General features: G+C 36.8%; 1 protein-coding gene across 1 annotated transcript in view; it reads right to left on the bottom strand.

The window, feature by feature from the left end:
* Positions 1-12,898, bottom strand: part of GOLPH3 (golgi phosphoprotein 3) — a 58,478-nt gene that overhangs the window by 5,803 nt on the left and 39,777 nt on the right. Inside the window, exons 2-3 of the mRNA XM_002919909.3 lie at positions 12,617-12,748; positions 6,257-6,371 (exon numbers count right to left, since the gene is read on the bottom strand). Coding sequence (XP_002919955.3) covers positions 6,257-6,371; positions 12,617-12,748 — 247 coding nt within the window. The remainder of the gene's footprint in view (positions 1-6,256; positions 6,372-12,616; positions 12,749-12,898) is intronic.

Raw genomic sequence — 12,898 nt, 5'->3', positions numbered from 1 at the left:
TTATTAAATTATTTATTTAAATTATTTATTAAATTATAAATTTATTAAATTATAAATATTTTATTACTAAATTTTATTCAATTATAAAAAACCCTAGCAAATCAGCTTCCACAAAAGAAAAATGATCACTGCATTCGATTTCCTTGGTAACCTTAAAAAGGAAAAGAAATATATTTGGGGCCCTATTAGACTTTAAAACCTAAGAGTATAAAAGAAAAATGTAACTCAATAATAAATGAAATTCTATTATTTCAATTTCTAGTGTTAAACAAGCCCAAACCTACATTTAATGTTAAGAAATGATTAAAATAGTTACTTGATGAAGCATTATCGCATAACCGGTTTTAACAGGCACTCTGGAGCCAAACTGGTAAGCTTTGAATTCCAACTTGGTCATTTTCTAGCTTGCAACCCTGGGCAAGGTTTCTTAACTTCTCCGTTTCTCTGTTTCCTCATCTGTAAAGTCAAGATTAACAATTCTACCCACCTCATCAGGTTATTATGAGGATTAAATGAGCTGAAGACATATCAAGTTCTTAGAACAGAGCCTGGTACACAGTTAACACTCAGCAAATGTTATTAGCTATTATCACATGCAGAATCAGCACTGTGACAGAAAGAACTTCATGTATTCGTAATGCCCTAAAAAATCATATTTGGTACTAAGAATATAAACGTAAGTAAGACATTTCTAACTCTGAAAAATTTTTAAATCAGGTAAAAGAAACATCCATAATATAATTAATTATCCTGGCAAGAATAAGATGTGTAGGATCATAAAAACCATATGAACAAGGAGCCCAGAGGGAGTAAGAAATTATCTGGGTTTGATGTAAGGGGCATTTCTACAGTAGGAGAAAGAACTTTCAAACTACATCTTGAAATCCCTTAGGAATCAACATCCTATGAAAGAAAGAGGAAGGGGCGCCTGGGTGGTTCAGTAGGTTAAGTGTTTGCCTTCAGCTCAGGTCATGATCCCAAGGTCCTGGGATCGCACCCCAAGGCAGCAGGCTCCCTGCTCAGCAGAGACTCTGCTTCTCCCCCCGCCACTCCTCCCCCCTCACACTCTCTCTCCCTCAAATAAATATTTTTTTAAAGAAAGAAAGGAAGAGGAGCCTGCATTACAGGCAAAAGAAACAACCAAGTGGAAAGGCAGCAGTAATATGCAGAATATAACGAGCCCTGGAATGGAGTCACACATCTTTCACAGGTGCTACGATTTTCATTTTTTAAGTTTGTACCAACCCATTATCTCCCCCAAAAAATGCCTGCCTGCCGTACCTTTCACCAGACAGTTTGGGGTTTGTGTTTTCTAGTATCATTGGCATGAGGTAGGCAGCCTAACACACTAAGCTAGAATTGGCTAGGTTGTGTTTTCTGACCACCTTCTGACTTTTGGAAATTTAAATAAACATAAAATAATCAATAGCCAAATTTATGTAAAAGCCCATAAATAATAGTTCAACTTCAAAATTAACTAACTATGCTTATAATAATTTGTCAATTATCAAAGTAGTACTTTTGCCTGGCAACTCACTAGTCAAACAGAAGGGTATTCCGTGCCTCAGAGAATATCTTGGCTATCTATAGAGTTCCAAAAGTGGGGGGCTGGGGGAGAGGATCAAGATTATTCTGAGAAGTCCACAGTTAAACATCTCTTTGCAGACTGAAAACACAAAATCCCTCTAATGCTGCTATACAATGATTTTTTTTTCCTCATGGGAAATGAATGGGATTAGCAATTTACAATTTACTGCTTATTGTACTGAAGTCATACTAAGATTTACCCACTCTATCCACAATTAAATCTTATATAATACAACAAATGGAACAAGTAATGGTTACACAGTTCCTATGAGAAATTTCTCAATTCCCAATATGCTACTTTACAATTTAGCATTGCTACTAAAAATGAGAAGAGCCTAAACACAGACCCACCTTCAAATACGGTGTTCTATGATTGGACCTTCTTATGGGCTATAGTTTCTGCCCCAGAGGAAGTAATAAAAAAGGGCTCAGACATCATCTCCCTTTGCAGTAATTCACTCAAAGGGAGCAATCTCACCTGCTCACTCCAATACAAATGTTATTCAGACCTCCTCAGATATATGAAAAAATGAAGAAATCTCATATGCAGAAGGCTGAAACAGTGTGGGTAAAATGCAGATGTTGTTCAATACTATTCTTGGCACCCCCAAAAAAGGTACAACGAAATAAATGAGTGGTGAAAGTGTCTTGGCATCCTGACATTTCTGCCGTTTGTTTTAAAAAATAATAATAAATTAAGCTAAATCCAAAGAATAAAGTCACCCCTGAAATTAGCATACTTAAGACACCACTAAAAATTGGGATGGGGGTAGCTGGATGAGTGAATATACAATAAATGTTTAAAGTATCACCTAAGCTGCTTCAATTTAAGCAGACTATCAGATACCTTTTAAATACTTTGTAATAAATGCCTGATGACTTTAAGTGTTCAGAACTCTAGATTTAAAGATGTTACTGTGATCCATATTGCTATTCATCAGCTCCTAAATTATTCAGGATGTGAAAGGATTTTATAAGTTATACAAGCAAATTAAAATGTATAGAAAGTACTTGCAGTTCACTTTTTTGTAAAGGAAATTGTGAGAAGTACATACAGAGACGAAAAGGTTATTTACGTCCACTGCCCAACAATTATTTCTGAGAAAATGACATACTGAGAGGTACACCGTAATAGTTCTGCTGTGAAAAAACTTCGATATTCCTTGACGTGTAACAACAAAAAGCATCTTTGTTCATAAATCTGGAAGTCTAGTGACACCTTGTGACCAAACTCATCAACTACATGTCAAGATTTCAGAAAATCACAGTAAGTAGTCTTTGTCTCAAATATATGTGTATTTATTAATTCTTAAATTAATGAGACATATAAGTGCTTATAATATACTGGTAGTATGAGCATGTATAAATGTATAGTGTAAGTAATGGTAATATGAACCCCTGGGTACCGCCACCCTCAGGTAAACAAGATCCCTCCGTCAGACCTTAGGCACCCACGTGCACCTTCTCTGCCTCACAGGTAACCGGCAGACCAACATGCTCTCTTCTGCACATAGACTCTCACCTCCTCTGCACATATCCGCCAACAATACAGCACAGTACCACAGTCCTGGCAAGTGGGCAGCAGTCCCAGGCTTAGCTGCAGGAAGACGGACAGGCCCACCAATTTTACCTCTCTCTAGCCCCTCTGAACAAGAACACTTCCTTCCATCTCCGTCTCATTATTACTCTTCAAAGGCCTAATCCAAGTTCTACTTCCTCTCCCAACAACTAACACTCCCAAGGATTTCTCTTTTCTCGGAGCTACTGCACTTTCAGAGCACCATATTGTTAAACCCTCATCTCTTATCAAATTATTAGAAATACACAATTTTTGGGATGCCTGGGTGGCTCAGTCGGTTAAGCATCTGCATCCTGCTCAGGTCATGATCCCAGGGTCCTGGGATCGAGCCTGGTTCTCCCTCTGCCTGCCGCTGCTTGTACTCCGTCTCTCTGTCAAATAAATAAATAAAATCTTTACAAAAAAAAAAAAGAAATACACAACTGCTCCCCAAATGCACTTTAAGATGTTTCAGTATGGAAGCACTTCAAGTTTCACAGCACCTCTGTCAGTAAAGCTGCAATAACTGGTATATGATATTACTCATTACCTGGAACCAACTTAACATCTTCAGAATTTAATATTCAACAAGCTGGCTGCAGAACTGAACATTTAAAGTCAAAATGGTAAATGCTATGTTGTGTATGCTTTACCACAATAAAAAAAAAATGCCTTAAAAAAAATCAGCAAGCTATCCATACTTTCATTAGGCAGGAAGTAGATGCTTCCTTATAAAGAAATGTGCTTTTTTTCCCTCCTTCTCTCATTCTGGATTCTCTACTTTTAGGCTAAAATTACAGGTCATTCCTAATGTATGTCAGGAACACATGACTTAAGGTGCTACAGGTGATAGGCGAGCACTGATGGCCCCCTAAACATCACAGGATATTGTTTTAAAACCATTCTGAGCAATTAGCCTCGCAGTTTACCCAAATTCCTAATTCAAACGGACACTCAGAATCATTTACTGAGAACGAGGTGGCCTGGGATGGACTCACAGCATGAGTGAGAAGTCCTAAGGCTTCTGAGGCTTTGGGGTTGCTTGTTTCCACAGCTTAACATAGCCTATCCAATATAAGGTAGCGTGAGATAGTTTCTGATGTATTTAAATACTTCTGAAAAAATCGTACAGACTTCTGCCATCTTTTCACTCTCCAATCAGGTGAGAAGAGTGCAACAGCCCAACTTGGTTCAATTAGCACTTATATCGAGTACTGGACAAGATACAGCCACCTTATATGTTGAGAGTCAACCTTCCTGCACTCCATACTCCTTGTATGCCATACCTGCATGACAGACATACGACCTGTCAAAGGAAATCCCAATGAGCCATTAGCACATATGATGTAAGCTTGTATAAAGAGGTGGCTGATGGACAGAGGGGTCTGAAACATCCCAATAGTGCTAACTGGCACCAAAGTGGGTATCAGTAACATTAACACAAGACCCAACTACATTCCATAAAAGAACACCACTCTGACCTACCCGCCAAAAAAATTAACTACAACTTTAAAAAACCCTGCTTTTAGCCAGTTGAGAACTTAACTACAAATTCCAATACGCACTACCAGAAGCGGTAATGGGCAAACATGAGCATGACCCAAAGATTGCTCAGGTGATCTCCAGAGAAAGTACAAAATGATCCATCAGGGTACAGTGAGAAATTATTAGCACTTCTATTTTTATCTGAAAAAATATTTGCTAATATTAAACATATGGAGTTAGGGTTAAAGCCCTGAGTTCTGTTAAATGGCCATTGTCACCAATAGACATTAAGTGGAAGGCTAACCCAAAGAAGGCTGACAACATGCTGGGCAGTGTGACATAAAGTATTGGTAGGTGCTAAGCAAGAATCTAGTTTATAACCAAACAAATCCTGATCAAATGGGCAAAATAATTTAAAAAGATTTCTGCAAAAGAAATTATAATTGAACATAGCACCAAGGGGGAAAGGGGGTTGAGTTAAAGTTTCTCTTACTCAATGAAGTAAAAAGAACCTTTATTAGAACATCTACAAGAGGATGGCCAAAAGAGAAAAACTGCAAAATTCATCAAAACTACCTTGTGAATAAGTCTGTTTTCTATCAGTAACAACAAAGAATGAAAGTGCCCACTGTTGCTCTATTAGCTAAGAATGGAATATGTGTATTCAATCTTAAATAAACAAAGATGCAAAACTCACAATCTTTTACTGAGAGAACATCTTATAACAAGATTATTTTTAGAAACTATAAGTTAAAAAAAAACTATAAGTGAGAAAAAAATGACGTTAATTACCAATCTAACAACATCCATATGTTTTTAAAAGTTAAAGAACAGTATGTTTGAACATGAACTAATCCATGTACACAGAAGCGATGTTCTATGTAACAGTAAAGAGGAAGAGCAAGAGAACTTATGTCCTATATTCTACACTTAGGTCCTATACTAGGGCTCTCTACCTAGATTAGACAAATACACAAATAACTTTAATGTAAATGCAGCAGTCATCAATGCTGTCAACCAAGTATTTCAGGTTCTCCTTCCTGGCTTCACTTTCCTATCTCCTTAACATTAGGGGAAGCCACGTGACTTGCTCTGACCAATGAAACTGAAACCATGTGTCCTCTCTGAACAGAAACTTATGAGCCTGAATGATTGGCTATGCTCATCTTCCCTTTACAATAGTGACAGACAGTGCTCCAGATGGTGGCAGCTCTGTCTGCCTGCCTCGCTGCCAAAGTGAGAATGAAGTGGCCTGTGACTACTTATGACATGAGTGAAAAGTCACCCGTTGTTTAAAGCCCTGAGGTTTGAGGGTTGTCTGTTATCACAGCTTAACTGAGTCTACCCAGTGTAAGGTAACGTGAGGTAATTATGATGAAGAATGGTGGAAGCTCTAAGGAAGAATATTACGTTTCACTGAACATCTATCTGCTCAGTCTTGTTAAAAGAGGGTGAAATTTTAAAAACCACTATTTTCCCCATTCAGTGACTAATAACTTTCAACTCGGCCTCAATAACTAAACAAGCTTTTGGCCATTTTGTGTAAGTTCCTCTAAAAAGAATTTAAAGCTTTTAGAAAAGTCTTTTAAACAGAACTTAGCTTTTAGTTTACACACAAAAGCTTACCACTAAGTAATTCAATCCAGTTCTGGACCGTTTCTGGAGGTTGAGTCTCTTTAACATGCTTTAGAGCTTCATCAAGAAGAACATCCCCTGTTGGAGCATCTGACTTACAGATCACCTAAAATGTAAGCAATAAGAATGAAATGATCCACTAATTCTTTCTTCCAACCATCTCTTTAAATGAAAAACTTAAACAATTATACAAACAGTTCATTATACTTAAAAGTCCCTAGTGTGTTCGTGCAGTGTCAAGGTTCAGATTTTAAATTAATTCTCTACTAAGAAATCCAACATTAAAAAAAAAGAAAGAAATCCAACATTTATACCTAACCAGATTAGCCACTATCTATCATGAATGAAAATAAAGTTATTGTGCAAGAATTTGTAAAGCAAAAGGCTAGAACAGTTTTTACTCGCTGTTAATTCTTTTCATTGCTAAACCTTGGGCTATTTAATCAAGAAATTCATTTTTTAAACATTTATTAGTTACAGAAACAAACTCAATTATATGCAATGACATACTCAATTCAGTATATGATAAAAGTGGCATTTTACAGCAGTGAAGAAATGAATTTTTCAATAGATGCTACTGAAACAACTGGTTAACCAATTAGAATTAAAAATTAAGTAAGACTTGGCTCCTCAGAGTTTATACCACAACGGAAGATAAAGATTTAAATACAAAATATAATTTGGGGGGTGAGAAAGTTTTTTCAAAATTGTGGCAACTAGCAAAAACCTTGAAAATACCAACAGGCCTGGTAACAAAATTTTTAAACACTACAAAACTTTTTAAAGCTAAGATGGATACAGAATCCATCTAGAAGTAGAAAAACACAAAGCCGGGGAATGAGGGAAGAAAATGCTGTAGGGGCGCCTGGGTGGCTCAGTTGGTAATGGGTCTGCCTTCAGGTCAGGTCATGATCCCAGGGTCCTGGGATCCTTGCTCACCAGGGAGCCTGCTTCTCCCTTTCCCTCTGCCTACTGTTTCCCCTGCTTGTGCTCTGTCAAATAAATAAAGTCTTTAAAAAAAAAAAAAAAAGAAAAGAGGGAAGNAATAAAGTCTTTAAAAAAAAAAAAGAAAAGAGGGAAGGAGGGAGGGAGGGAGGGAGGGAGGGAGAAAATGCTGCATACTGCTTTAGCCAAGTATTAGATATCTGCAGTCTTCACTGAGTTCTTGGCTAAGCAACAAATTTCTAGTTTAAATTCTAGAATATCAAATTTTAATCTGTTATATTACTTTATGTTAGCTATTAAAATGTCATACAATTTTAAAATATTATTTTTTAAATGCAGCAGTTCTCCCTTAAACTTGTCTTCAACACATGTCCTTCACCTTTCTGCTCAATCTTCTGAAAGACTAAAAAATATATAACGATATGTCTATTTCTGAGACAGCGTGACCCAATAGAAAGATAATCATAATAACAAATGCAAGCCACAAAACTTTTTAAATTTTTGTAGTTATATTAAAAAGGAAAAGAATTATGTGAAATTAATTTTAATATTATTTTACTTAACCCACTATAGTCAATATATTAACATGTAATCAGTATTTTTAAATTGAGATATTTTACAGTCTTCCTTACCATGGTTAAGTTTTCAAAAATCCAGTGTGTTTTTATTTACAGCATGTCTCAATCTCATTAGCCACATTATAAGTGTCTGGCTCACAGACACATGTGGCTAGTGGCTACTGTGCTGGCAGATATAGAACATTTTCATCATCACAGAAAGTTCTACTGGACAGTACTACTCTGGGCCATGCTTTTAGTAAGGGGTCAGAGAGAGTAAGAAAAAAGGAGAACCTTGGCAGAAAAAAGTTGTCTGTTTATATAATGTGGTCACGCCACCACTTCTGACCTCTCACTTACTCCTTTAATTCACTGCAATCTGGCCTCAACACCCATCCCATGCCCACCCTCTGAGACACGTCTTACATCATGTCACAATAACCTGGGTATGGGAGGATCCTTTTTTCTCATGAAATTCTGTCCCCTCAATCTCTCGCAGATGGAACTACTCTTCTCCATCACCTTTGCAATTACTCCCTCAATCTAGTTATCTTTCACTTGGATTAAGTTTCCTAACTAGTTTTCCCAAACTAGTTTCAATCCATTCTCCTTACTGATATTTTTAAAAGGCAAGACTTACATATTATCTCAAGGTTTCTGCTTAAAACTCTTCAATGCCTCAGAGTAGTTCTAAACCCCTTAACAAAATTCAGCAATCTGTGGCCCACTAAGAAATATGCTCTGCCCACACCTTTAATTTCTATTTAGTGTACTGCACCTTAGAGGGGAGCCTCATTCTTAAAGATGAACAATTAACCAAGAATGACAAGATACTGAAAGAAAACCTTCAATGTCAAAGAAACCAAAAGACAGAAAGAACGAACTTGAAGGAACAGATAAAAGAAATTTTCAAAAGAGCCACAATATTCTTAGAGACTTAAAAGATATTACATCCATGAAATAAGAGGTTGTGATAAAACAAAACACAAGAAAAGGCTCCTGAAAATAAAAAACATTAGAACCACATTAAAAAAAAAACTCAAAAGAGGGTTAAAAAAAGGTAAGGGAGGCCAAGAGAATGCCAATTATATTTTAATAAAGCTAGGAAACTAAGAAACAAAGAAAAAAGACTAGTCAAGAGGTCCACGTCAAACTTAAAGTTCTAGAAAATAGAGCAAAGATGTAAGAAATAGAAGAAAACTTTATAAAACCAAAACAACATTTCTAGATTGAAAGAACCCATGCATAACAAATTTTAATGTATGTGCTGCCAAAGTGAGCACAGAATAATGAATTTTAAAAGACCCACATCAAGGCATATTCGTACAATATCAGAACACCGGGGATAAAGAGAAGATCTGAAATGCTTCCAGAGAGGAAAACAGGTATCACACAAAGAATGAAAATCAAAAGGACACCGGATTTTAACAGCAACTTACTCTGTATACTAGAGGACAATGGGGAAATGACTTCAAAATTCTGTGGGAAAATAATTTACATCTAACATTCTATTCCCAAACTGTCAAACGAAAATGAGGTACAGTAAAGAAATTTTAAGGCCTGCAAAGCCTCAAAACGTTTTCCTCCCACAAGGACAGAAAAAAAATTTCCAAAAACAGGGGTTTTAAAGCAGTAAAATGAGACAGCAGTCCCAACAGAACCAAACCATAACCAGTCCAGACTGAAGCACAAGGCAAATTCTACTTGAACATCTGAAAATTAATGCTAGTTTTTCTCAGGGGGAGCACATAAGAAAAAAAAGGTACAGAGAAAAGATTTTTTAAAAAGAAAATTATTAAAACTCTAGGGGAAAAAAATGAGGGGCGCCTGGGGTGACTCAGTTGCTTAAGCATCTGCCTTCGGCTCAGGTCATGATCCCAGGGTCTTGGGACTGAGCCCCACATTGGTCTCTTTGCTCAGCAGGGAGCCTGCTTCTCCCTCTGTCTCTGCCTACCGCTCCCCCTGCTTGTGGGCTCTCTCCTGTCAAATAAGTAAATAAATTTTTTTTTTAAAAATGAAAGAAAATATCATAGGATATAACCAAACTCTGAAGGGTTAACGTAACTGTAATAATATAAAACAATCGTTATGGTTTTACAAAAAATTATGACATAACTCTATCAGGAACGTTGGGGGGAGAGGTAAGTGAGTAGTATTAAGAGAGCCAAATGTTCAACTTTTTTTTTTTTTCTCATCTTTTCTAGTAGAAAGTAAACAGCATTTTAATGTGATTTATCAAGAGACGGCAGGGGAAACCTGGTTGGCTCAGTCAACAGAGCATGTAACTCTTGATCTTGGGGTTGTGAGTTCAAGCCCCAAGTTGGATATAGAGATTACTTAAAAATAAAATCTTAAAAAAAGAGATGGCAGTATAACCTCATTTAGAAATATGGACATAAATGCCAAAAGAAATAACTAAGAGAGCTACAGAAATTTGAACAATGGTCTCCAAGAGGTGCTCAGGTCCTAACCCCTGGAACCTAATCCCCAGTAAATCTCTATAGATGAGATTACATTAAATTAGGTATGGAGATGATGGGGCACCTGGATGGCTCAATTGGTTAGGTGTCTGACTCTTGATTTTTGCTCAGGTCATGATCTCAAGGTCAGGCTCCATGCTCAGCAGGGAGTCTGCTTCTCTCCCTCTGCCCCTCTCCCACTCAAGCCCATGCTCTTCCTCTCTTTCCCTCTCATAAATAAATAAACAAACAAATCTTTAAGATAAAATTAGATATGGAGATGAGATCATCCTGGATTGTCAAGAGGGGCCCCCAATGCAATGAAAACATCCTTATAAAAGACACACAGAAGAGAAGACAGCATAAAGACAGAACAGAGAGAGAGAGATGTGGCCAAAAGCCAAGGAAATGCTGGAGCCACCTGAAGTTAGGAGAATTAAGGAACAGAATCTTCCTTAGAGCATTCTAGGAGAGCACAGCATATGCTGGCCTCCAGAACTATGAGAGAATACGTATCAGCTGTTTTAAGCCTTCAAGTTTGTTGTAATTTGTTAAGGTGACCCTGAAAAACTAATACAAGGACAGAGAACCACTGCCTCTCAGGAGCAGGACTAAGGAGTGGGGAAAAGTGCATAGAAGATGGCTATTTTTTGTTATAAGCCTTTTACAATTTGATTTTACAACTATTATATATGTATTACCTTAATGAAATCAATAATTATTTTATTTCAATAAATTAAATCACACTGGAGTGTTTTTCCAAAGGACTTACCAACCACCTAGTTAAGGTCACACAAACAGACTAAAATAGAAAGCCCATGCAGGCAGGGAACATGTCTCTTGGTCTCCACAGTACAGGGTAGACTTAAGCATTAAATAAATATTTGATGAAGAAATAAATGAACAAAAGAGCAAATAATTTGCTGATAAACCAACACAAAGCTGGTTCTTGTTCCCCCAAAAAAGAACTAGTATCAAAATATTTTCACTTTAGGTCAGGGCTTGGTAACATTAATGCAAAACTTTTTATAATTACTATAATTAGTAGCAACCTCTGTGTATATTTCATTGATAACTATAACACATTAAGGGTTTTTTTCTCTGCATGAATCTATGGTTGAGAATAAAATGGAATAAAAAAATTGTATTCTGCTTTATGATATAGTTCTCTAAAAGAGAATTTTAACACCAACATCATACCAGCTCATTTAACTCTACTTTGAATAACTAGATTAAATTTTAAAATCACAAGAGTAGTACATTCTCCTATACAATGTTTACTCTGCAAAGAACTTTCAAGAAAGCCATTAATGTGACTTTCTTTCCTATAGGATTATGGCGTATCAATCAAAAAATGTTCAGTTCTAACCTAAAACTTTGTAGATTTCATTAAGATGCTGTATTAAAGGAAAAAAAACAGCTTTGAAACACCACGGCCCCAAGAAACACAATGAGAGATTAGAAGAGAAACAGTCTTGGGGCGCCTGGGTGGCACAGCGGTTAAGCGTCTGCCTTCGGCTCAGGGCGTGATCCCAGCATTCTGGGATCGAGCCCCACATCCAGGCTCCTCCACTATGAGCCTGCTTCTTCCTCTCCCACTCCCCCTGCTTGTGTTTCCTTTCTCGCTGGCTGTCTCCATCTCTGTCGAATAAATAAATAAAATCTTTAAAAAAAAAAAAAAAGAAGAGAAACAATCTTGAGTATCTGAGATTGAGGATGGAGTTAAAAATTCTAAAAACTAGGGGCGCGTGGGTGGCACAGGGATTAAGCATCTGCCTTCGGCTCAGGGCGTGATCCCAGAGTTCTGGGATTGAGCCCCACATCAGGCTCCTCCGCTGGGAGCCTGATTCTTCCTCTCCCACTCCCCCCTTGTGTTCCCTCTCTCGCTGGCTGTCTCTATCTCTGTCTCTGTCGCATAAATAAATAAAATCTTTAAAAAAAAAAATTCTAAAAACTAGTGAAAAATAACTATTTACACAGACCTTACAGTAGAGAAGGTAGAGATCTAAAAAGTATTCATATTCTGCTAAAAAGCCCAAAAGCCTACGGATAGTTAACTTGCACAATAATACCTTTTGAGTTTGAAACAAAGTTATGTCAAGTCTTTCCAAAGTATGGCAGGGCTTTCAGAAGGAGCAAATGAAGTCTGGAGTGTTTTTGAATATGCCGATGCAGGGGCCAGTGAGTCTCACAATGAATTTATTACATTAGTCATTATGTACAAAGAACCAAGAAACCAAAAATGCAAAAAAGACATGGAAATATGATTTCCAATAAAGTCTTAACTTTAAAATCAACTTCTTTAATTCTTTAAATCTATTAGTAGAAACTTTCATTTTTAGTCAGCACAAACTTATTAAAAAGGATATGTTATTTTGCACTCCTCTTACCTTTCTTGTTAACAGACTTTTACGTCTCATTCCACAAGCCTCTAGTTGTAACCTTCCTCTGAGTGCTAATTCAATTAACATACAGCCACGTAATCCAGATGATATACAGTCATTCCAAAATGATGTGTAACCCTAGTTAAAATAAAAGGGGGGGGAGAAAACAAAAGAGCTAGTTTACTTTGAATTCAGATTCGAAAAGAGAAATAGCCTTAGCCAAAGTTGTTTTTGGTGCCTTTTACCTTTTGTATCTTTCATAATTATAATTTTAAATAAAATACTAAA

This window comes from Ailuropoda melanoleuca, chromosome 3 (genome assembly GCF_002007445.2).
Source record: "Ailuropoda melanoleuca isolate Jingjing chromosome 3, ASM200744v2, whole genome shotgun sequence".
NCBI classification, from domain to species: Eukaryota; Metazoa; Chordata; class Mammalia; order Carnivora; family Ursidae; genus Ailuropoda; species Ailuropoda melanoleuca.
The sequence above is the reverse complement of the archived record's forward strand: the minus strand, read 5'-3'. Positions and strand labels throughout refer to the sequence as shown.